Source organism: Henckelia pumila, chromosome 1 (genome assembly GCF_033568475.1).
Source record: "Henckelia pumila isolate YLH828 chromosome 1, ASM3356847v2, whole genome shotgun sequence".
NCBI lineage: Eukaryota > Viridiplantae > Streptophyta > Magnoliopsida > Lamiales > Gesneriaceae > Henckelia > Henckelia pumila.
This window is the reverse complement of record NC_133120.1, coordinates 115,791,578-115,818,945: the sequence shown is the minus strand read 5'-3', so window position 1 is coordinate 115,818,945 and position 27,368 is coordinate 115,791,578. Positions and strand designations below refer to the sequence as shown.

Genomic DNA, 27,368 nt, shown 5'->3' with positions numbered 1-27,368 from the left:
TGAATGCGACCACAGTTAGCGACGATCTCCGCCACCAGCAAGAACTAGACGATCTCCGCCACCAGTAAGAACCAGACTTCTGAAATACAACATTAGATAAAACATGTTAAATATAATATCATATCAAACCATATAAATCTAACCATAAATTTATAAATGACAACACAGTAAAAGCATATCAAACATCATGAAACAGAAAATAGACTAACCACCATTTGACGTTAGATTTCACACACCAAGAGACACATATAATATGACACATATAATATGGGCAATGAAGATGACGCTGATATAATGCAGTTCAACAAGCAGTAATTCCAGAAAATACAATGACTGAGCTACCAGGAACGTCAGTTAATAAATAGACGAAGACATCTTGGCCAAGATTGAAATTCTATGATTGAGACAACAACTGCTCAATCATCTCGCATGTCTAGAGATTTGGCCTCAGAAAAGCAGTTGATTGTGTTTAAGATATTTGAAGAGTCAGTGAATGAAGTAAGTAAATTAGCTGAGATTTAAATTCAAGAAACAGTTGAGCATAATGAAGTTTCAAATAAGTTGTTGTGCCAATGATTCTTGAATCAGTTCATGAGATGAAAGAATCAGTAGAGCAACTTGTAAGTTATGAGACAGTTTTGAAAAATTCCTCCAATGTTCCAAGTTTCACCAAGTGTTCAGAAACCAGTTGTGCAAGGGGAAATTATTCAAGAACCAATGGTACTAACAGAAAAAGTAGTGACACCCGAAAGATAACAAGCTGTGAATACTAAATCAATTGAGGACCAAGTATCAAGTGAGCCAGTAAAGAATTCTAACGCACAAGAGGCAGGTCCAAGAAACTGCTTGATTGTTTTCACTGCTAAGGAAGTTCCTCAACTTTCTGAATCTCCTAAAATGGAGATCTTATGTACATTTTTTTTATGGATAGCATAACAGTCAGCTTGAACTCAATCACCTCCAGTCTCTCAACCATTCGGACCAATCAAAAACTGACCAACTCAGATGTTGTACAATTCGCCTACTGTCTGCTTGAAAAAAAAATATGGACAGTAGTTGCATGTGCCCAAACCACCAAATTCACGCATGTACTCCATGCAATCGAGGCTTTAATTAATTCAATTCATCCATGCATTATGATAGTTGTTGCATTATTCAAGACACAAAATACATGTGCATACCTATTCATAAACGTGTTCTTGTATACATTCTGTCAACTCTGAAAGCACGTCTTTAATTTCTTCTAACGAGTACTCACCTTTTGAGAACTGTCACATATATTATGGTAATAAAAAATCATATAACAATAACTTTGCAAATTTAAAACAATTTAGTTGTAATTATTTGAGTTAAGAAAGATTACTATTGATCGTAGTGAAACGTTCTCGATATTCTCAACTTCTTGAATAATTTGTCTCATATATCTCATCACATAAAGACCACATTGTTTTGCATCTGGCTGCCGAGGACCCTATGGTAGTAGAGAAAAATTTTTGGTGACAAATTTAGATATTTAAACATAATAGATTAAACATAAATTATGCATACCTGTACTACTACCCACATAGCATTCTTTCTACCCTTCCTTCCTTTGTTTGAGTTAAACAATCGCAAGGCCCTTCAATATACTTGATATATGAGTTTTTGTATGAGTGAAATAAATATTTGATAAAAATAAATAAATATAAACTCACATATCCACTACATATTTCCAATCATCATCACGAATGCGGAGACTTAAGGAATCCAACACATAAATAACATCCTTGTATGGTTGAATAACAGTGAGAATCCAATGATAGCTACGCAAAAAAAACATAATTAGTGCTTCTAATTCAATAAATAATCGAAATAAAGCAACCAAATTGATATTTAAATTTTTACTTACCCGATATTACTGTTGGAAAACTGGCGTTCAGATCAATCACGATTGATACCCGGTGCAGCGGAAGTTTAAAAATTTAGTATGGAACAATTCCATAGTGTGGGTATCAACCATTCAACGATTAAATTGTTTGTGTGTGTAAAATTAAATAACAATTATTAAATTTTACCTTCAATCTCGAATCGAGATTTTATGGACACCACACAGATTTCTCTGCGCTTCTTGTATCTCCCTGGAACTGATGATCGAACGCTTCTTCAATCAGGTCCACGAATGGAGGTTTAATCCCTCTGATAGATTGCACTAGAAAATCTATCAGAAGTTTTTTACGAAGAGAATAAATGAATTTGATTCGCTATTCCAGACTGCAATTCAAAATCACAGACCGGAATTTCTCACGCAGAGAAGGGAGGGGGGCGGCCGAATTCTTTGAGAGGAGAGGCTAGGGTTTTTCGAAACTCTGTCTCAAAAATTATGACCTGTTGTCTAATTTCTGTACTGCAATAACTTATTTATAATGCAGGCCACTAACAGCTTAGGGCCCATTAGTCATAAGTTGAGGCCCGACAAGCAAAGCCCGCATGCTCAGAAATTAATATAAAATTCATCGTGACTCCGATTGATAAACCGATTTTACCAATGTGCACGGAAACCATTTCTGCACATTTTAAAGTCAAGATAAATTTTCCTGAATCCGAATTCAGTGGTTTCCAAAAATGTCCATCCCTATGTCATTTTAGGAAATCCTACTCCCTTACTCTTATTTAAGAAGTCCAACTTCTTTGTTCATTAAATTTAACTCTTTAAATTTAACTATCTCAACGGGGATTAAATATCCATTACTCTGTGTGACCCTCAATGGTTCAGGGATACAGCTAGCCGTGGGCTCACAACTCCTTGTGATTCGGAACAACACTTTCCGACTTGCCCAACGAATCATGGTAAAGCGCCTAGCAACATCGCCCCATGATTTCCTAGGTATCACTGATAGTGCCTACAAGAACCAGTAGATTTTGGTTAGCGTACAGTATGGTCCCTTCATCCATATATCCCGATCGAATCAACAACCATTGGTATATCGAGAGTCGCTCAAGATTCGATAACTATGCAATACATCTTGAAGATCAAATTAGTGACATCGCATGTGCTACTAAGAAACCATTTCTTAAATCACATCAAGTACTCTGGCAAGAGATTTGTCACACTAATATCTCCTCAGATCGCATAGGATATCCACACTCGCAAGTATGTGGTGAATCCTTGACAACAATGCATCGACTCCTATATGTGTTGTAACTGTACCCAATCCCGACACCTGATGACCCCAATAGAGTCGGTAAACGAGTCAAAGCACAGTACTAGCATATAGAGTCTCCATGATGTTTCAAGTAGTAAGGACTAATGGTGTACAACCAAAACCGCGGACTTTATCCACTCGATAAGTGATAACCACTTGGAAAGTCCGGATAGGGTAGTTCGATTATTCATCCTATGAATATCCATTTGCATGCTTCGAACATCTCCATGTTCCCTACCAATGAAACGTGGTACTCTGCATCGCAAATGCTAGTCTCAAACTCGAGCGATCCTTATCCTTATTATCGGACGGCTCAATCGACTAGGAACAGTTTAGAATATACAGTGACTATAAGATGTATTTCATGATAGACATCCCCATGTTCTACCACATCTTACATACACTATAGTATATTCAAGGTCTTTATCAAAACATCAATAGTATATCACAATATAACAATATGAAGAAAGATAAAGTCATTGCCATTAATAAAAGTGTAAATTATATTAAACAAAAGATTGTTTATACAAAGAGTCGTCAAAGCCCATAGCCACAAGTTGGCTCACTGGGCACCCACTCTTTCAATCTCCCACTTGCCCTATAGCCAACTAGTCATACTACGTAGACCCATTGCTTCGCGATGTTTGTCAAACAATGGTCCTGGCAAGGGCTTAGTAAGCGGATCAGCGATATTGTCTGCAGAGGCCACTCGTTCGACAGTGATGTCTCCTCTTTCCACAATCTCCCGGATGATGTGGTATTTCCTCAGTACGTGTTTGGATCTTTGATGAGACCTTGGTTCCTTTGCTTGAGCAACGGCACCCGTGTTGTCACAGTACACCGGGACTGGACCAACAAATTCAGGAATGACGCCCAACTCTTGGACGAAATTCCTCATCCAAACGGCCTCTTTAGCAGCAGCTGATGCTGCAATGTATTCAGCCTCAGTGGTGGAATCCGCTGTGGTGTCCTGCTTGGAACTCTTCCAAGAGACAGCACCGCCATTGAGCATGAACACAAATCCAGAGGTTGACTTCGAGTCATCCATGTCACTTTGGAAGTTAGAGTCGGTATAGCCTTCCAATTTCAGTTCTCGTCCTCCATATACCATGAACATATTCTTAGTCCTTCGTAAGTACTTAAGAATGTCCTTCACGGCTTTCCAATGCATTTGACCAGGATTAGCCTGATATCTGCTCGTGACACTCAGAGCAAATGCTACATCCGGTCTGGTAGATATCATCCCATACATGATACTACCTATAGCTGACGCATATGGTACATGTGTCATATTCTCTATCTCTGCATCAGTCTTGGAACACATAGACTTGGATAAAGAAACTCCATGACACATGGGTAGATGTCCTCTCTTGGAACCATCCATTGAAAACCGTTTCAATATGGTGTCGATGTAGGTTGATTGAGTGAGTCCTATCATTCTCTTAGATCTATCTCTATAGATCTGTATTCCAAGAATGTAGGATGCCTCACCCAAATCCTTCATCGAGAATCTACCTGATAACCATATCTTTGTTGACTGCAACATTCCTATGTCATTCCCAATGAGTAGGATGTCATCAACATAAAGTACTAAGAATGTCACAGCATCCTTAACTACTTTCTTGTACACGCATGGTTCCTCCGGGTTCTTGATGAAACCAAAATCTTTTATTGTTTCATCAAATTTCTGGTTCCAACTTCTTGATGCTTGTTTTAGACCATAAATTGATCTCTGAAGCTTGCATACCTTATGCTCGCTTCCCATGGATGTGAACCCCTCAGGTTGCCTCATATAGATTTCTTCCTTAATGACTCCATTAAGAAAAGCAGTCTTCACATCCATTTGCCATATCTCATAATCATACCATGAAGCTATGGCAATAAGGATTCTTATGGACTTGAACATTGCAACTGGTGAAAAGGTTTCATCATAGTCAACTCCTTGCCTTTGAGTATAACCTTTCGCCACCAATCGCGCCTTGTAGGTCAATACCTTACCATCAGGCCCAAGCTTTCTCTTGTAGATCCATTTACACCCTATTGGAACAATTCCATCAGGAGGATCTACTAAAGACCAAACTTGGTTTGTATGCATCGAATCCAATTCAGACTGCATAGCTTCAAGCCATAAATTTGAATCCGCATCAGAAATTGCTTCCTTGAAGTTTCTTGGATCACATCCAATGTCGGGTTCTTGATCCTCTTCAAGAAAAAGACCATATCGAATAGGAGGTCTAGAAGTCCTCTTGGATCTTCTAGGTTCAGGCGTGTCCAGCAATGGTTCCTGAGGTGTAGGATCGTTATTTTGTATTTCGGGTTCTTCTCGAACTTCTTTGAGTTCCATCATCTCGCCTTTCTTATCCAATAAGAACTCCTTCTCCAAGAAGGTGGCATTCCTAGAAACAAACACATTTGTTTCAGCAGGATAATAGAAATAATATCCGATTGAATTCTTCGGATACCCCACAAAATAACATAAGCTTGATCGACTATCCAACTTGTCTCCCACTGTCTGCTTCACGTAAGCAGGACATCCCCAATTCCTCAAGTACGAATACTTAGGAGCTTTGCCATTCCATAACTCGTATGGTGTTTTGTCCACTGCTTTAGTGTGGACGTTGTTCAACAACAATACCGCCGTTTCAAGCGCATAGCCCAAAAACGAAGGTGGAAGCTCAGTGAAGCTCATCATAGATCGAACCATGTCCAACAAAGTTTGATTACGACGCTCCGATACACCATTAAGCTGTGGTGTCATAGGAGGAGTCCACTGAGAGAGAATCCCATTCTCTTTTAGATAGTCCAAAAACTCGGTACTCAAGTATTCTCCACCTCGATCCGATCGAAGTGCTTTAATACTTTTACCTAGCTTGTTTTCTACTTCAGCCTTGAATTCTTTGAACTTTTCAAATGCTTCTGACTTATATTTCATTAAATATAAATACCCATACCTTGAATAATCATCAGTAAAGGTAATGAAGTAGGTGTGGCCATGTTGAGTCCCTACTCTAAATGGTCCACAAACATCTGTATGGATCAAATCCAACAGATTTTGACTCCGCTCAGGTTTCCCCTTAAAAGGAGATTTAGTCATTTTTCCTTTCAGGCAGGATTCACAAGTAGGTAGAGAGTTAATATCAGACATATCAAACATGTCCTCTCCCACTAGCTTGTTCATCCTCCTTGAGGAAATATGACCCAGTCTAGCGTGCCAAAGGTTTGCTGGGTTTTGACTATCGATTTTCTTTTTGTTTGTTGTCGCCGGTTTATCAACATAATTTATTGGAACGTCTTTTAGTTTTAAGTTGTATAGATCGTTTTCAAGTTGTCCATTTCCAATCAAACATTCATTCTTATAAATATTGCAAATCTCATTCACAAAATTGCAAGAATAACCATCTCTATCTAGCATAGAAACAGAAATAATGTTTTTAATTAAATCCGGAATAAATAAAACATCTCTTAAAAATAACTTAAAACCGTTCTGCAAAATTAAACAAACATCTCCAATGGCTGTAGCTTCAACTCTGGAACCATTCCCGAGCCTCAGCTGGGTCTCACCCATTCTAAGTCTGCGACTTCTTGTCATCACCTGCAAATCATTGCTAATGTGAGATCCACATCCGGTATCCAATACCCAAGAAGTAGTATTAAGTGAAATGTTTATTTCAATATAGAACATACCCTTCGCAGTTCCCAACTGCTCTAGATATTCCTTGCAGTTGTGCTTCCAATGACCGGGCTTCTTACAGTAATGACAAACATCCTTGGATTTACCAATGTTTGAAGCCTTTGTCTTGTGCTTCTTCTCGGGCTCGACTTTCTTGGGTGGGGCAGAACGTTTCTTACCTTTCATACTTGGCCCCTTCTTAGCAGAAGATGAGGAGCCCACCAAGAAAGCTGGTTTATCCTTCTTTAGTGTGGATTCATATGTCACAAGCATATTGACCATCTCTTCAAGGGTGGCCTCTATCTTGTTCATATTGAAATTTACCACAAATCCGTCAAACGAAGAAGGAAGAGACAGAAGCAGTAAATCCACATTGAGTTCATGCTCCAACACCAAATCAAGGGTTGCCAACTTCTGTATGAGCCAAATCACTCGTACCCCATGATCACGGACCGAAGTCCCTTCACGCATGCGACACGTCATCAGCTCCTTAACAGTAGCGAACCTTTCAGCCCTCGACTGATCCCCAAAAAGTTCCTTGAGTTGAGCGTGAATGTCAGCAGCATTCACGGTGTCCTCAAATCGCCTCTGGAGTTCATCAGACATCGAGGCTTGCATATAGCATTTGGTCTTGATGTCATGGTCCCACCATGCATCAAGTTTGGCCAATTCCTCCGGACTTACGTCAGCTGGTGCTTCCTTCGGAGGTGATTTCTCTAACACGTAGAGCATCTTCTCCGAAGTCAAGACAATCTTCAACTTCCGGAACCATTCCGTATAGTTTGCGCCAGTTAACTTGTTTTGTTCGAGGATCGAGAATAAAGGATTACGCGAATTCATCGTATGAAATACTGAAAAGAAAAACAGACATATATCAATGTTTGTTTAAGTAATTTACTAAGACATAAAATAGGCAAATTTAATTTTATGAATCTCACTCCCACTATTTTAACGATTTCACTACCCTCTAGTGAAAACGGGAAACTTTTTCCTTAGTGAGAACATGAAGTCCAATTGACAAACTTATGGTCCCGAATAATATCAGCCAACCATAATTCTCAAAAGGTAGAGCCCAATTGCTTCCAAAGCAACCCCCATGTTTTTACCTCATGTCCAATAAGGGCCCAATAATATGACGCAGTTTAAAGTGACATGTCAAGATGACCCATCAATATTAAGTTGTGATGGACGGTCGCCATGTGGATCCCCCAATAATATGAGCCGATCCCATGGGAGTTCCACCCAACTTACAACATTTGTCGATCCAATGTACAGCTTTCCGACGAACGGGCCCCCCCAATAATATGAGCCGGACCGTATCCGCGGGTAGCATCTCATACATTGACCGTTGATGGAAGGTAGGAACATTTAAACAAATTTAAATTTCCTTTATTTATCTTGATATCAATTTTAAATCATATTTAAAATGAGGGATTTTTAATTATAAAAATTTGTCTCATCAATTTCAAATTATTGCATGCTTGCCGGATTCACGCAATTATGTCTAAAACATGCATACAATCATAATATCATATATTATATAGGATGATCGATTCCATTTCTAATTGACCCGTGGTTGCCAATTACGAGTCTTAGTCCAATCCTAGGTAATATGCAGTATGCAATGCAATCCTATTACATTTGCTTCCAATTTACATTTCTTCTGTCTTTATTGTCTGCTGGGCCCACCATCTTCAAATATTGATCTCCCACTAAATCTAATGTATTTACAATAAATAACAATGACAAGTAGGGGATACATTTTTATGGGGTGGGAACGGGCCATAAACCAAGCCCACTTTTATTACATATGACATTCATATTGGGCCATAAACCAGGCCCATTAATAAAACCAACAACAATAAAACAAATGCAAATTCCTAACATACACCTACAAAATTGGTCATGGCAGTCGATCATCCTTATCCAATAACATTTAATTCGAAATTAATTTATTGGATAACATGCAGTGACAATTCAAATTTAAACAGGATAAAATCATATTTTATATATAAAATCATATTTTACATATAAAATCATATTTTACCTTTTATCAAATAAAATCATATTTTATCTACAAAATCCAATATTATAGATAAAATCATATTTTACTTAATATATCCATAAGATCAAATCTTATCATCAATTGTACCAAAAATAATTGATTTCAAAATTCAATTTAAGGATAAAATATTAAAATTTTCCAAAAATTCAAATTTATCCAAAAATCAATTTTAAAATTTACGGACTCGAACAATTCGATCCGAAGCCTCGTGAACCAATCAAAAACAATTTTTTGACCGGACCAAAAATAAAATTTTAACACAATAAAATTAATTTAAATAAAAAAATTAATTATTCCCGCGGGCCGCCCGGGACACTCCCGGGCCGGCCCGCACCCGTGGGCGCGGGCCGGGGAAGCCCGGCTGCCCCATTAGGGCAGCGACAGTCGCTGCCTTGGCGGCGCTGTGCGCCCCCTTTGGGCGGCGCCGTGCGCCGCCCAGGGCAGCGACCATCGCTGCCCCACCGGGCAGCGATCCAATCGCTGCCCGGGTTTTGCCCCGAAAAATTTTTTTATTTAAAAATATTTATTTTGTTTCAAAAACCGAGACTCAAAAATTTTTGTACAATCGATTAATTTAATCGTTTGATCTGAGCAACCTGTCTCTGATACCACTGTTGGAAAACTGGCGTTCAGATCAATCACGATTGATACCCGGTGCAGCGGAAGTTTAAAAATTTTAGTATGGAACAATTTCATAGTGTGGGTATCAACCATTCAACGATTAAATTGTTTGTGTGTGTAAAATTAAATAACAATTATTAAATTTTACCTTCAATCTCGAATCGAGATTTTATGGACACCACACAGATTTCTCTGCGCTTCTTGTATCTCCCTGGAACTGATGATCGAACGCTTCTTCAATCAGGTCCACGAATGGAGGTTTAATCCCTCTGATAGATTGCACTAGAAAATCTATCAGATGTTTTCTACGAAGAGAATAAACGAATTTGATTCGCTATTCCAGACTGCAATTCAAAATCACAGACCGGAATTTCTCACGCAGAGAAGGGAGGGGGGCGGCCGAATTCTTTGAGAGGAGAGGCTAGGGTTTTTCGAAACTCTGTCTCAAAAATTATGACCTGTTGTCTAATTTCTGTACTGCAATAACTTATTTATAATGTAGGCCACTAATAGCTTAGGGTCCATTAGTCATAAGTTGAGGCCCGACAAGCAAAGCCCGCATGTTTAGAAATTAATATAAAATTCATCGTGACTTCGATTGATAAATCGATTTTACCAATGTGCACATAAACCATTTCTGCACATTTTAAAGTCAAGATAAATTTTCCTGAATCCGAATTCAGTGGTTTCCAAAAATGTCCATCCCTATGTCATTTTAGGAAATCCTACTCCCTTACTCTTATTTAAGAAGTCCAACTTCTTTGTTCATTAAATTTAACTCTTTAAATTTAACTATCTCAAGGGGGATTAAATATCCATTACTCTGTGTGACCCTCAATGGTTCAGGGATACAGCTAGCCGTGGGCTCACAACTCCTTGTGACTTGGAACAACACTTTCCGACTTGCCCAACGAATCATGGTAAAGCGCCTAGCAACATCGCCCCATGATTCCCTAGGTATCACTGATAGTGCCTACAAGAACCAGTAGATTTTGGTTAGCGTACAGTACGGTCCCTTCATCCATATATCCCGATCGAATCAACAACCATTGGTATATCGAGAGTCGCTCAAGATTCGATAACTATGCAATTCATCTTGAAGATCAAATTAGTGACATCGCATGTGCTACTAAGAAACCATTTCTTAAATCACATCAAGTACTCTGGCCAGAGATTTGTCACACTAATATCTCCTCAGATCGCATAGGATATCCACACTCGCAAGTATATGGTGAATCCTTGACAACAATGCATCGACTCCTATATGTGTTGTAACTGTACCCAATCCCGACACCTGATGACCCCAATAGAGTCGGTAAACGAGTCAAAGCACAGTACTAGCATATAGAGTCTCCATGATGTTTCAAGTAGTAAGGACTAATGGTGTACAACCAAAACCGCGGACTTTATCCACTCGATATGTGATAACCACTTGGAAAGTCCGGATAGGGTAGTTCGATTATTCATCCTATGAATATCCATTTGCATGCTTCGAACATCTCCATGTTCCCTACCAATGAAACGTGGTACTCTGCATTGCAAATGCTAGTCTCAAACTCGAGCGATCCTTATCCTTATTATCGGACGGCTCAATCGACTAGGAACATTTTAGAATATACAGTGACTATAAAATGTATTTCATGATAGACATCCCCATGTTCTACCACATCTTACATACACTATAGTATATTCAAGGTCTTTATCAAAACATCAGTAGTATATCACAATATAACAATATGAAGAAAGATAAAGTCATTGCCATTAATAAAAGTGTAAATTATATTAAACAAAAGATTGTTTATACAAAGAGTCATCAAAGCCCATAGCCACAAGTTGGCTCACTGGGCACCCACTCTTTCAATTACATGGCGCCAAAACTAGTTGATCAACCGATGCACCACTCAGTCTATCTGCTAAAGCACTCGCCCTTTGGTTCAACCTTTCAAGCTTACTCTTTTTGTCGTGTGTAGTTTCTCCCATATACGAAATTCTGTGTGGATTCACAAATCTGAATTTTCCTTCCTTGTTATCTTCCAATATTTTTTTGTAAAGATACCTTTCATTGTAAATATAATAAAATAAAAATGAATGTAAGAAAAAATATAAAGTTGATGTATTACTTAGCTTAAAAAACAAAAAACTTACCATATATAGGCAATTACACAATTGCCTGATATTGGCCCAACATGATACAAACCATCAATGTCCTCACAGTGCAAAAGAATTACACAATCATCATCGAACACCTCACGATCTAAACGCAGTGATATAAATCTTCCTTCACCCAAAGCATGCTTGCTATAACAATACATCATATGTAGTGACAGTGGGACAGAAGGTGACACAACATGTTTCTCTTTGGGTGGTGCCAAATCCTTCTTTCGAGGCTTCTATTAATTGTAAATACATACAAGTTAGATAGGTTGAATAATGAATAAAGTTGCAATATCACATATACCTTATCTTGCTCCACTATCAAGTGTTGTGGCCAAGCCACATGGGTTCCAAGAGCATCGCCCACAACTTCACATTCATTTGCAATAGGAAATGGCAAAGGCGCTGATTTATCAACTACTACATCAATAGAGACTCGGTAGCAATTCTTTGGTAATGGAACCCCATGAAGCAACTTTTGAGGATCAACACAAATAATTGTACCATAAGCAACAATATTTGTGCTAGATTCCAAAGTTAATGCAGCTGATTTACCCTAAAAAAGACAAATAGACATGTCAATAAGTTTATTACATCTATTTAATATGACTCAAACTATTGTCATACCTGTAAAGCATCGGCTTTGCTCAAAATCAGCACGTCTTCATAATCATTGTCTTCCATCTTGGCTTGGTTAACTTGATTTTTCACTGAGCAACTGCCTTTGTCATCCATTAAAAGGTCGCGTGCACCCATGTTATGCATCATTTCCTCAAGTCTTTGTAAACGTGCACCTTGTTCTGAAATTATTCTATTTGCTTCCATCAACTTCCTTTCATGCTCCACGAGTACATCTGTGGGAACTCCAATGCTCTTCAATGTTCTGCCAGCATTGAAATATAAGGTTGGAGTGACATGACCTCCAATCCCCCTCACACGCCCATCATATTCTTTGGTCTCAAGTGCTTTTGTAAGGACATCCTCTTTTGTCCCTTCAATTCTCAGCACACCATCTCTTTTTTGTTGGATATAATCATCCTGTCATGCAAATTAAAAGAATAATTACTAAAATAATTGTCATTTCAAAAAACATGCTGATTTTCTAAAATGTGAATTCACTTACAATCTTTTGTACTCTTTGCGTCAAATCCTCCCCTTCAAAGTCTCCTGCTTTGTTGGCTCGTCCTTTCTTCCACATAATAGCCCTGTTAATGTCATCATCGTCACCTAATTCAGCCGCCTACAAGGAAGAAAAATACAATAACACATGTGAATAAATTGTATGTGAATAATTTGGATGGTTTGTAAAGAAATACTTACTATTTCAGACGCAAATCGTGCATATCCCTTGCGTGAAAGCCGATGAGGATATATGTTTTGTTTTCTTCTATCTTTTTGTTGCTCACTTAGTTTCTAGTCATTTCAAATATGCGACAAGTCAAATTTGAATAATAGTTAAAGAATGACTTTTGGTTGATTATGTACAAATTATAAAATAATAATGAATCTTACAATGAAGTCTCCAGACATAAGACTGATGACAAACGCACTCCAATCATCTTTTGGTATACCATGACCAGCAGGTGGCTCATACAACTCCTCAGGTTTATCAAGCTTGTCTAAAATAAACGTCTGCGTAAGATGGGCTTTGTATTGACGCCACTTCATGTTTGCTGATCTCAAACAACCTTCTTCCACTTTGCGTCAACATTATATGACAACTACAAATAACAAAAGCGAGAATACATTAGAAATTAATAACATAATAATATTAAATATATCCTATATTTTAATACATGATAAATTACTTACATTAACCGAATCCCATATCAATTCTTTAACATCTATTGGAACTTGCTTCCATGTCTTGTAAGAAATCTTGACCTTTTCCCGTGTAACCACGCCAATGTAACTCTGCATTCCAATAGCAGCTTCTCCAACTGGCTGTCCCAGTTTGTTGAATGCAACATCCTTTTTAATTCCTTTAACTCTTTGTATTGCAAGACTATCCATTTTTGTGCGACCTCTAGGAGTTCTAGTGGTGTCGTTGTCAGCAGAATCCAACCCAGTGTTACCACACCAACTCTCTCTAGTGGTAGCATATTCTACTTTTTCTTTACCCTTGCCCAACTTTGCGTCTGAAATAGTGGCAGCATATTCTAATTTCTCTTTACCCTTTCCCATTTTTGCTTCTTTCACTAATATTTATTGTTTGCAATTGTAGAGGGCAGAACCAACTTCACTAATCTGATTCTGCAAAAAATTTAATCTTCCATTAGCAAAGTGAGTGATTCTAACAAAAAGTTTTAACAAGACTGAAGTTAATAGAATCTATGAGACGAATGACATACCTAGAAATAAATCAATACAAGCATATTTAAATTGTACTATAGAATCTATGAGACGAATAGCAGTAATATAAATGAAAGCATGCATGCACGCAGCTGAACAAAATTTAATCTTGTTTTTTAGTTTGAATTGTACCCGTCGGTTTGGTATACTATATTTTGTTATTTATTATTGGCATACCTAGATATCAATCAATACAAGCATATTTAGAAATACAAGCACTGATAAGTATTCGCTAGTTCAAACCAGATTTAGCCCCAAAAAAGCAGAAAAAACTTTGAAACAGCAGACGCTAATCAGGAACTTCTTTGCTTCGTTGGGCAGCTTTATATTTGTTCTCCAACAGCTTTTCAGAAGCCAAAACCTACAGCAAATACAAGCACTGATAAGTATTCGCTAGTTGTCGAACTCTTTCCTGTAAACTTTTATGCATTATGTAATCACAAATAAATGCATTGTCTAGAAATAAGAAAGAAATATAGGCAACAACCAAAAATAAGAACAATTCATGTAAGATAGAAGTACTCTCAATATCCAAGAACTACTAATTTGCCATTGTTCGATTACTGAATTTCAAAAAATATCTGATCATAACTAACAATGTCAAACAAGCATCTTCAAACCGTAAATAACATCTCAATGTAAATTTTTTACAAACTCATCTCAAATGTGAAACTTAAGTACTTAATTATTTTCAACCCAAATCCCATCACAGTCTTCACGAATGCATGGTTCATTGTCATCTGCAACATCAACATCCATTGGTGCTAACCCTCTGCTAGAAGACTGATAATGCATTGCAGTTTCTTCCAACTCTTCACCCTTTGTGTATTCAAAGTACTCCCTACTTGGAGTCGCAAGTACAACACTCCATAAAGGATCTTCAGGAGCTTCAATGTAAAAAACTTGCTTCGCTTGGCTCGCTAAAATAAATGAATCAGATTTGTATCCAATTCTATGGAGGTTGACCAACGTGAATCCAAGATCATCTACCTTGATACCATTACTATTCTCCACCCAATTACATTTAAACATCGGAATTTGAAATTTGTGCTAATCAACCACCCATATTTCTTGTATTACTCCATAAAAAACCATATCTGACACGATAGGATGTTTATCCTTTGCACTAGAAACTTGCATTGTCTTTGCAACTAAGCTGACTCCGGAGTTTTGAACAACTCGCATATCATCACGCTCTCTTGTAGCATAAGTAACCCTATCAATCAAATAACTAGAGTACTTTAAGACTTGCTTGGAAGGTCCACGCGCCATCCACTTTAATCTTTCGGATACTTGATAAGTGGAATGATCATCAACACATGCAACCTATATTATTTATGTGATAACTTATTATTTATGCATAGTCATGATAATAAATGTACGCCAATTGTGATAATAAATGAACTCACACGATCAAGCAACCAGGTACTAAACGTTCGGTTATGCTCATCCTGTAACCACCTCTTGGACTTAGCCCTTTGTGGAAATCTTGCATTCAAATATGCCATGTGTTCCCTATTAAAATTATTATTATGAGTAAGCAAACATGTAGATTTAAGAAAACTTAATGAACATATTAGTAAGTGGAAGAAATTACTCAATATAGCGATCAGTGTCAACATCATTTTCCAATACATAACGATGTTCTTGTTGCAACTCATCCTCAGCAATGGATTGCACAATTGCAGCCGACAAAGGTTTAGTAAGTTCTATTTGTCGATGACTTGTAGGGATCCCAATTGTGTGCAAACTACCAAGATAGTCTGAGCAAAATTCAACCGCCTCTTCAGCAATATAACATTCAGCCATGCAACCTTCCGGTCTATTGCGATTTCGCACATAACCTTTCAAAATCTTCATGTATCTTTCAAAGGGATACATGTACCTATACCAAACTGGGCCACATAATTTCACCTCTCGCACAAGATGAACGGTTAAATGAATCATTATGTCAAAAAACGAAGGTGGAAAATACTTTTCAAGTAAACACAATATGATCACAATCTCTCTCTGCAGCTCATCCAACTTTGAGGGATCCATCACTTTATTACATAGCTCATTGAAAAAGAAGCACAAACGAGTGATAGAGTCTCTGACATGTTTGGGCAAGACACCACGTATGGCCACTGGAAGTAATTGCTGCATTAAAGTGTGGTAGTCGTGTGACTTAAGGCCAACAAGTTTCAAGTCCTTCATCGAAACAAAGTTTTTAACGTTGGATGAGTAACATGTAGGTAATTGCATTCCACACAAAGAATTCAAAATCTTTCTTTTCTCATCTTTTGTAAGTGTATAACATGCTGCTGGCAGAAAAGATTTCTTCTCCCCCATCACTAGAGCCAAATCTGTCCTCAAATTCATTTCAGCAAGGTCTAATCTAGCTGCAATTCCATCCTTTGTTTTTCCCGGAATGTCAAGCAACGTACCGAGAAGACTTTCACAAACGTTCTTTTCTATATGAATCACATCAAGAACATGTCTAACAAAGAGATGTTTCCAATACTCAAGTTCAAAGAAAATTGATTTCTTTTTGAAGGATGGTTTTACATCATCTTTCGTGGACTGAATCTTCTTTCTCATTTTTCCCCAATGACAATGAATTCCATCGACTTTTATTAACACTTCATCGCCACTCAATGGTTTGGGTGCAGGGTTGAACTCTTGGTACCCATTAAATGCCTTTCTTTGCCTTCGATAAGGATTATTTGCAGGTAGAAACCTTCTATGGCCTGTGTACGACATTTTCCTGCTACGTTTCAACCTTGTTGAATATGTTTCTTCACCACAAATCGGACATGCGTGATATCCTTTCACAATACATCCTGACATGTTTCCATATGCAGGAAAGTCATTGATGGTCCACAGCAAGACAGCTCTGAGCGAGAAGGTTTCTTGTCTATATGCATCATATGTAAGAGTGGGTGCCCAGTGAGCCAACTGTGTGGCTATGGGCTTTGTTGACTCTTTGTATAAACAATCTTTTGTTTAATATTATTTACACTTTTATGGCAATGACTTTATATTACTTCATATTGTTATATTGTGATATACTATTGTTGTTTTGATAAAGACCTTGAATATACTATAGTGTATGTAAGATGTGGTAGAACATGGAGATGTCTATCATGAAATACATCTTATAGTCACTGTATATTCTAAAACCGTTCCTAGTCGATTGAGCCGTCCGATAATAAGGATAAGGATCGCTCGAGTCTGAGACTAGCATTTGCGATGCTAAGTACCACGTTTCATTGGTAGGGAACATGGAGATGTTCGAAGCATGCAAATGGATATTCATAGGATGAATAGTCGAACTACCCTATCCGGACTTTCCAAGTGGTTATCACTTATCGAGTGGATAAAGTCCGCGGTTTTGGTTGTACACCATTAGTCCTTACGACTCGAAACATCATGTAGACTCTATATGCTAGTACTGTGCTTTGACTCGTTTACCGACTCTGAGGGGGTCATCAGGTGTCGAGATTGGGTATAGTTACGACACATATAGGAGTCGATGCATTGTTGTCGAGGATTCACCACATACTTGCGAGTGTGGATATCCTATGCGATCTGAGGAGATATTAGTGTGATAAATCTCTGGCCAGAGTAATTGATGTGATTTGAGAAATGGTTTCTTAGTATCACATGCGATGTCACTAATTTGATCTTCAAGATGTATTGCATAGTTATCGAATCTTGAGCGACTCTCGATATACCAATGGTTGTTGATTCGATCGGGATATTTGGATGAAGGGACCGTACTGTACGCTAACCAAAATCTACTGGTTCTTGTAGGCACTATCAGTGATACCTAGGGAATCATGGGGCGATGTTGCTAGGCGCTTTACCATGATTCGTTGGGCAAGTCGGAAAGTGTTGTTCCGAGTCACAAGGAGTTGTGAGCCCACGGCTAGCTGTATCCCTGAACCATTGAGGGTCACACAGTGTAATGGAGTTTTAATCCCCGTTGAGATAGTTAAATTTAAAGAGTTAAATTTAATGAACTAAGGAGTTGGACTTCTTAAATAAGAGTAAGGGAGTAGGATTTCCTAAAATGACATAGGGATGGACATTTTTGGAAACCACTGAATTCGGATTCAGGAAAATTTATTTTGACTTTAAAACGTGCAGAAATGGTTTCTGTACACATTGGTGAAATCGGTTCATCAATCGGAGTCACAATAAATTTTATATTAATTTCTGAACGAGCGGGCTTTGCTTGTCGGGCCCCAGCTTATGATTAATGGGCCCTAAGGAGTTAGTGGCCTGCATTATAAATAAGTTATTTCAGTACAGAAATTACACACAACAGGTCATAATTTTTGAGAGCAAATTTTTGAAAACCCTAGTCTCTCAAGAAGGATTTCGGCCGAACCCCCTCCCAGCTCTGCCCGAGAAATTTCGGTCTGTGATTTTGAATCGCAGTCAGGAATAACGAATCAGATTCGTGTATTCTCTTCGCAGAAAACTTCTGATAGATTTTCTAGTGCAATCTATCAGAGGGATTAAACCTCTGTTCGTGGACCTGATTGAAGGCGTTCATCGGTTCCAGGGAGAGACAACAAGAGCAGATAAAATCTGTTGGTGTCCAGTAATCTCGTTGCGAGATTGAAGGTAAAATTTAATAACTGTTATTTAAATTTTACACACACAATAATTCAATCGTTGTATGGTTGATACCCACACCATGGAATCGTTCCATGAGAAAAATTTTAAACTTCCGCTGCACCGGGTATCAATCGTAATTGGTCTGGGAACTCGCCAGTTTTCCAACAGTGGTATCAGAGCCAGGTTGCTCAGATCAATCGATTGAATTAATCAATTGTACAAAATTTTTTAGTCTCGGTTTTTGAAACAAAATAAATATTTTTAATAAAAAAAAAAAAAAAATTTTCGGGGGCGAAACCCGGGCAGCGATTTGATCGCTGCCCGGAAGGGGCAGCGATGGTCGCTGCCCCCAGGGGCGGCGCACGGCGCCGCCCAGGGCGACGCACGGCGCCGCCCAGCGGCGGCGCCAGGCGCCGCCAGGGCAGCAAGCGTTGCTGCCCTAAGGGGGCAGCCGGGCTGCCCCGGCCCGCGCCCCGGGTGCGGGCCAACCCGGGAGTGTCCCGGGTGGCCCGCGGGAAAAATTAAATTTTTTATTTAAAATTAATTTTAATATGTTAAAATTTTATTTTTGGTCCGGTCAAAAATTGTTTTTGATTGGTTCACGAGATTTCGGATCGAATTGTTCGAGTCCGTAAATTTTAAAATTGATTTTTGGATAAATTTGAATTTTTGGAAAATTTTAATATTTTATCCGTAAATTGAATTTTGAAATCAATTATTTTGGTACAATTGATGATAAGATATGATCTTATGATATATTGAGTAAAATATGATTTTATTTGTAAAATTGGATTTTATAGATAAAATATGATTTTATTTGATATGGAGATAAAATATGATTTTATATGTGAAATGTGATTTTATATATAAAATATGATTTTATCTTGTTTAAATTTGAATTGCCACAGCATGTTATCCAATAAATTAATTTTGAATTAAATGTTATTGGATAAGGATGATCGATTGCCATGACCAATTTTGTAGGTGTATGTTAGGAATTTACATTTTGTCTTTATTGTTGTTGGTTTTATTAATGGGCCTGGTTTATGGCCCGATATGAATGTCATATGTAATAAAAGTGGGCTTGGTTTATAGCCCGTTCCCACCCCCTAAAAATGTATCCCCTACTTGTCATTGTTATTTATTGTAAATACATTAGATTTAGTGGGAGATCAAGATTTGAAGATGGTGGGCCCAGCAGACAATGAAGACTGAAGAAATGTAAATTGGAAGCATATGTAATAGGATTGCATTTGCATACTGCATATTACCTAGGATTGGACTAAGACCCGTGATTGGCAACCACGGGTCAATTAGAAATGGAATCGATCATCCTATATAATATGTGATATTATGATTGTATGCATGTTTAGACATAAATTGCGTGAATCCGGCAATGCATGCAATAAATTAAATATGATGAGACAAATATTTTATAATTAAAAATCCCTCATTTTAAATATGATTTAAAATTGATATCAAGATAAATAAAGGAAATTTAAATTTGTTTAAATGTTTCCACCTTCCATCAACGGTCAATGTATGTGATGCTACCCGCGGATACGGTCCGGCTCATATTATTGGGGGGGCCCGTCCGTCGGAAAGCTGTACATTGGATCGACAAATGTTGTAAGTTGGGTGGAACTCCCATGGGATCGGCTCATATTATTGGGGATCCACATGGCGACCGTCCATCACAACTTAATATTGATGGGTCATCTTGACATGTCACTTTAAACGGCGTCATATTATTGGGCCCTTATTGGACATGAGGTAAAGACATGGGGGTTGCTTTGGAAGCAATTGGGCTCTACCTTTTGAGAATTATGGTTGGCTGATATTATTCGGGACCATAAGTTTGTCAATTGGACTCCATGTTCTCACTAAGGAAAAAGTTTCCCGTTTTCACTAGAGGGTGGTGAAATCGTTAAAATAGTGGGAGTGAGATTCATAAAATAAAATTCGCCAATTTTATGTCTTAGTAAATTGCTTAAACAATCATCGATAATTGTCTGTTTTATCTCAGTAATCCACATGTTTCTGTTCTCCAACAAAACTTATTGGCGCAAATAATACAGAATGATTCCATAAGTTAAGATTGTCCTAAGTTCGGAAAAGATTTTCTAAAGTGTTAGAAAAGGCTTCTCCGAAAACAGCCCCGGCTGATGTAACTGCCGAAAGGTTGGCCGAACTAGAGAAATGGTTGGACCATGATCTCAAGGCCAAATGTTACATGCAAAATTGGACAAGTCTAAACAAGTTTGCCATCACTGCAAAAAAAACCCGGTCATTGGAAACGTAACTGCAAGGAATACCTCAAGCAGTTGCGAACTGCAAAGGGTATGTTTTACATTAAAATGTTTTTAATACTACTTCTTGGGTATTGGATACCAGATGTAGATCTCATATTTGCAAAGAGTTGCAAATGATGACAAGAAGTAATAGGCTTAGAATGGGTGAGACCCAGTTGAGGCTCGGGAATGGTTCCAGACTTGAAGCTACAGCCGTAGGAGACATTTGTTTAATTTTGCAGAACGGTTTTAAGTTATTGTTGAGAGATGTTTTATTTGTGCCAGATTTAATTAAAAACATTATTTCTATTTCTATGCTTGATAGAGATGGTTATTCTTGTAATTTTGTGAATGGGATTTGCAATATTTACAAGAATGAATGTTTGATTGGAAATGGACAACTTGAAAACGATCTATACAACTTAAAACTAAAAGACGTTCCAGTGAATTGTATTGACAAACCGGCGACAACAAACAAAAGGAAAATCGATAGTCAAAACCCAGCAAACCTTTGGCACGCTAGACTAGGTCATATTTTCCTCAAGGAGGATGAACAAGCTAGTGGGAGAGGGCATGTTTGATATGTCTGATATTAACTCTCTACCTACTTGTGAATCTTGCCTAAAAGGAAAAATGACTAAATCTCCTTTTAAGGGGAAACCTGAGCGTAGTCAAAATCTGTTGGATTTGATCCATACAGATGTTTGTGGTCCATTTAGAGTAGGGACTCAACATGGCCACACCTACTTCATTACCTTTACTGATGATTATTCTAGGTATGGGTATTTATATTTAATGAAATATAAGTCTGAAGCATTTGAAAAGTTCAAAGAATTCAAGGCTGAAGTAGAAAACAAGCTAGGTAAAAGTATTAAAGCACTTCGATCGGATCGAGGTGGAGAATACTTGAGTACCGAGTTTTTGGACTATCTAAAAGAGAATGGGATTCTCTCTCAGTGGACTCCTCCTATGACACCACAGCTTAATGGTATATCGGAGCGTCGTAATCGAACTTTGTTGGACATGGTTCGATCTATGATGAGCTTCACTGAGCTTCCACCTTCGTTTTGGGGCTATGCGCTTGAAACGGCGGTATTGTTGTTAAACAACGTCCACACTAAAGCAGTGGACAAGACACCATACGAGTTATGGAATGGCAAAGCTCCTAAGTATTCGTACTTGAGGATTTGGGGATGTCCTGCTTAAGTGAAGCGGACAGTGGGAGATAAGTTGGATAGTCGATCCAGCTTGTGTTATTTTGTGGGGTATCCGAAGAATTCAATCGGATATTATTTCTATTATCCTGCTGAAACAAAGGTGTTTGTTTCACGGAATGCCACCTTCTTGGAGAAGGAGTTCTTATTGGATAAGAAAGGCGAGATGATGGAACTCGAAGAAGTTCGAGAAGAACCCGAAATACAAAATAACGATCCCACACCTCAGGAACCATTGCTGGACACGCCTGCACCTAGAAGATCCGAGAGGACTTCTAGACCTCCAGTTCGATATGGTCTTCTTCTTGAAGAGGGTCAAGATGAACCCGACATTGGATGTGATCCAAGAAGCTTCAAGGAAGCAATTTCTGATGCGGATTCGAATTTATGGCTTGAAGCTATGCAGCCTGAATTGGATTCGATGCATACTAACCAAGTCTGGTCTTTAGTGGATCCTCCCGATGGAATTGTTCCAATAGGGTGTAAATGGATCTACAAAAGAAAGCTTGGGCCTGATGGTAAGATATTGACTTACAAGGCGCGATTGGTGGCGAAAGGTTATACTCAAAGGCAAGGAGTTGACTATGATGAAACCTTTTCACCAGTCGCAATGTTCAAGTCCATAAGAATCCTAATTGCCATAGCTGCATGGTATGACTATGAGATATGGCAGATGGATGTGAAGACTGCTTTTCTTAATGGAGACATTAAGGAAGAAATCTATATGAAGCAGCCTGAGGGGTTCACATCCATGGGAAGCGAGCATAAGGTATGCAAGCTTCAGAGATCAATTTATGGTCTAAAACAAGCATCAAGAAGTTGGAACCAGAAATTTGATGAAACAATAAAAGATTTTGGTTTCATCAAGAACCCGGAGGAACCTTGCGTGTACAAGAAAGTAGTTAAGGATGCGGTGACATTCTTAGTACTTTATGTTGATGACATCCTACTCATTGGGAATGATGTAGGGATGTTGCAGTCAACAAAGATATGGTTATCAGGTAGATTTTCGATGAAGGATTTGGGTGAGGCATCCTACATTCTTGGGATACAGATCTATAGGGATAGATCTAAGAGAATGATAGGACTCACTCAATCAACCTACATCGATACCATCTTGAAACGGTTTTCAATGGATGGGTCCAAGAGAGGACATCTACCCATGTGTCATGGAGTTTCTCTATCCAAGTCTATGTGTCCCAAGACTGATGCAGAGATAGAGAATATGACACATGTACCATATGCGTCAGCTATAGGTAGTATCATGTATGGGATGATATCTACCAGACCGGATGTAGCATTTGCTCTGAGTGTCACGAGCAGATATCAGTCTAATCCTGGTCAGATGCATTGGAAAGCCGTGAAGGACATTCTTAAGTACTTGCGAAGGACTAAGAATATGTTCATGGTTTATGGAGGACGAGAACTCAAACTGGAAGGCTATACCGACTCTAGCTTCCAAAGTGATGTGGATGACTCGAAGTCAACCTCTGGATTTGTGTTCATGCTCAATGGCGGTGCTGTCTCTTGGAAGAGTTCCAAGCAGGACACCACAGCGGATTCCACCACTGAGGCTGAATACATTGCAGCATCAGCTGCTGCTAAAGAGGCCGTTTGGATGAGGAATTTCGTCCAAGAGTTGGGCGTCATTCCTGAATTTGTTGGTCCAGTCCCGGTGTACTGCGACAACACGGGTGCCGTTGCTCAAGCAAAGGAACCAAGGTCTCATCAAAGATCCAAACACGTACTGAGGAAATACCACATAATCCGGGAGATTGTGGAAAGAGGAGACATCAGTGTCGAACGAGTGGCCTCTGCAGACAATATCGCTGATCCACTTACTAAGCCTTTGCCAGGACCATTGTTTGACAAACATCGCGAAGCAATGGGTCTACGTAGTATGACTAGTTGGCTATAGGGCAAGTGGGAGATTGTAAGAGTGGGTGCCCAGTGAGCCAACTGTGTGGCTATGGGCTTTGTTGACTCTTTGTATAAACAATCTTTTGTTTAATATTATTTACACTTTTATGGCAATGACTTTATATTACTTCATATTGTTATATTGTGATATACTATTTTTGTTTTGATAAAGACCTTGAATATACTATAGTGTATGTAAGATGTGGTAGAACATGGAGATGTCTATCATGAAATACATCTTATAGTCACTGTATATTCTAAAACCGTTCCTAGTCGATTGAGCCGTCCGATAATAAGGATAAGGATCGCTCGAGTCTGAGACTAGCATTTGCGATGCTAAGTACCACGTTTCATTGGTAGGGAACATGGAGATGTTCGAAGCATGCAAATGGATATTCATAGGATGAATAGTCGAACTACCCTATCCGGACTTTCCAAGTGGTTATCACTTATCGAGTGGATAAAGTCCGCGGTTTTGGTTGTACACCATTAGTCCTTACGACTCGAAACATCATGGAGACTCTATATGCTAGTACTGTGCTTTGACTCGTTTACCGACTCTGAGGGGGTCATCAGGTGTCGAGATTGGGTACAGTTACGACACATATAGGAGTCGATGCATTGTTGTCGAGGATTCACCACATACTTGCGAGTGTGGATATCCTATGCGATCTGAGGAGATATTAGTGTGATAAATCTCTGGCCAGAGTAATTGATGTGATTTGAGAAATGGTTTCTTAGTATCACATGCGATGTCACTAATTTGATCTTCAAGATGTATTGCATAGTTATCGAATCTTGAGCGACTCTCGATATACCAATGGTTGTTGATTCGATCGGGATATTTGGATGAAGGGACCGTACTGTACGCTAACCAAAATCTACTGGTTCTTGTAGGCACTATCAGTGATACCTAGGGAATCATGGGGCGATGTTGCTAGGCGCTTTACCATGATTCGTTGGGCAAGTCGGAAAGTGTTGTTCCGAGTCACAAGGAGTTGTGAGCCCACGGCTAGCTGTATCCCTGAACCATTGAGGGTCACACAGTGTAATGGAGTTTTAATCCCCGTTGAGATAGTTAAATTTAAAGAGTTAAATTTAATGAACTAAGGAGTTGGACTTCTTAAATAAGAGTAAGGGAGTAGGATTTCCTAAAATGACATAGGGATGGACATTTTTGGAAACCACTGAATTCGGATTCAGGAAAATTTATTTTGACTTTAAAACGTGCAGAAATGGTTTCTGTACACATTGGTGAAATCGGTTCATCAATCGGAGTCACAATAAATTTTATATTAATTTTTGAACGAGCGGGCTTTGCTTGTCGGGCCCCAGCTTATGATTAATGGGCCCTAAGGAGTTAGTGGCCTGCATTATAAATAAGTTATTTCAGTACAGAAATTACACACAACAGGTCATAATTTTTGAGAGCAAATTTTCGAAAACCCTAGTCTCTCAAGAAGGATTTCGGCCGAACCCCCTCCCAGCTCTGCCCGAGAAATTTCGGTCTGTGATTTTGAATCGCAGTCAGGAATAACGAATCAGATTCGTGTATTCTCTTCGCAGAAAACTTCTGATAGATTTTCTAGTGCAATCTATTAGAGGGATTAAACCTCTGTTCGTGGACCTGATTGAAGGCGTTCATCGGTTCCAGGGAGAGACAACAAGAGCAGATAAAATCTGTTGGTGTCCAGTAATCTCGTTGCGAGATTGAAGGTAAAATTTAATAACTGTTATTTAAATTTTACACACACAATAATTCAATCGTTGTATGGTTGATACCCACACCATGGAATCGTTCCATGAGAAAAATTTTAAACTTCCGCTGCACCGGGTATCAATCGTAATTGGTCTGGGAACTCGCCAGTTTTCCAACATCATATGCTTCAACACCTGTATCCCATAGGAATTTCAAGTCATCGATTAGAGGTTCTAAGTAAACATCGATATCATTTCCTGGTTGTTTGGGACCAGAAATCAACATTGTGAGCATCATAAATTTTCTCTTCATACACAACCACGGGGGAAGATTGTAAGTGATCATTAAAATTGGCCAACAACTATATGTAGAACTCATCATACCATGGGGATTGATCCCGTCAGCTGAACTGGCCAATCTAAGATTTCTTGAATCAGCAGCAAAATTTGGCCACTTGTGATCTACTAATTTCCAAGAAGGTTCATCAGCTGGATGGCGTAAGTATCCGTCATTAAGTCTTTTATCAGCATGCCAAGTCAGCTCCTTGGAAAACTCCTTATTTCGAAACATTCGTACAAATCTCGGAATTGGAGGGAAGTACCATAGAACCTTTGCAAGAACTCCTTCCTTTATCGTATCTTTTTGGCCCATCTTCCACCTTGACATCCCACAAGTAGGACAACTGTTCATATCCTCATACTCCTTCCGATATAAGATGCAATCATTAGGGCAAGCATGGATTTTCTCATAAGTAATCCCTAATGCACACAAGCTTTTCTTTGCATCGTAGAAAGATAAAGGCAATTCGTTGTCATCTCGAAGCATTTCTCCTAACAAATTGAGTAGGTCGGTGCAACTTTTGTCACTCCAACTATATTTGGCTTTCAAGTTGAATAATTTTACAACTGCAGATAACCTTGTAAATTTACTGCATCCAGGATATAAAGGTTTCTCAGCATCTTCAAGTAGATTTTTGAATGTGGTTGGATTCTCAGCATAACTATCAAATGCAGCATGTACCATATCTATTGGTTCCTCGGCGTCAAACTTTGGTACATCTTCCCTTTCTTGATCACGATCATTATTTGAGTTCTTCATCGCAGACCTTTCACCATGCCATATCCAAGTATGATATGTCAAATCTATACCATTAGAATACATGTGTGCCCTTATAGTCTCTAACTTTTTCTTCTTCAGATTACCACATTTTGTACATGGACAAGATATTGCTTCCCGATCTTCGGCATTTTTTATTGCAAATTTCAAGAAATACTCTACTCCATGCTCATATTCCCTTGATAACCGAGACTTTGACATCCATTCTTTGTCCATTCTTTTAGTAAGTAACACTATAGAGAATAAAAGATATAATGTTAATATGTATATTTTCAAGCTGATGATAACCAAGACTTTGGCATCCATTCTTTGTCAATTTCAGGGGACGCAAAGCACATCATTGGCAATTTCAGGAAACTTCTTAAAGAGCTTTAGTATTTTCTGATTCTGATTTTTATACATATCATTGGCAATTTCAGGGAACGCAAAACAATAATCCATCTTCTGTTTCACCAATTGAGCAGCATATTCATTTA

General features: G+C 38.6%; 1 protein-coding gene and 1 long non-coding RNA gene across 2 annotated transcripts; both read right to left on the bottom strand.

Moving 5' to 3' along the window:
- Positions 1–1,178: 1,178 nt before the first annotated feature.
- LOC140873623 (uncharacterized) lies at positions 1,179–1,620 on the bottom strand. Its single transcript, XR_012148089.1, has 3 exons — positions 1,549–1,620; positions 1,364–1,471; positions 1,179–1,268 (listed from the first exon to the last, which is right to left on the bottom strand). It is a non-coding gene; the product is annotated as an uncharacterized lncRNA (long non-coding RNA).
- Positions 1,621–14,333: 12,713 nt separating this feature from the next.
- Positions 14,334–27,108, bottom strand: LOC140873344 (uncharacterized). The gene is made up of 6 exons (XM_073276442.1): positions 25,938–27,108; positions 15,642–16,866; positions 15,454–15,559; positions 15,137–15,370; positions 14,741–15,034; positions 14,334–14,405 (listed from the first exon to the last, which is right to left on the bottom strand). The coding sequence occupies exons 1-6, from the start codon at positions 27,106–27,108 to the stop codon at positions 14,334–14,336; spliced, it is 3,102 nt and encodes a 1,033-aa protein (XP_073132543.1).
- Positions 27,109–27,368: the final 260 nt, after the last annotated feature.

What these genes read in the sequence shown, in the direction of transcription:
- LOC140873344 (XM_073276442.1), bottom strand. Translation starts at nt 27,108, where the DNA reads ATGGACAAAGAATGGATGTCAAAGTCTCGGTTATCAAGGGAATATGAG. An exon ending in GTACCTGGTTGCTTGATCGT is followed by an intron (nt 15,371 to 15,453) that starts GTGAGTTCATTT and finishes TAAATAATATAG; the next exon opens with GTTGCATGTGTTGATGATCA. An exon ending in AAGACTGTGATGGGATTTGG is followed by an intron (nt 14,406 to 14,740) that starts GTTGAAAATAAT and finishes TATTTGCTGTAG; the next exon opens with GTTTTGGCTTCTGAAAAGCT.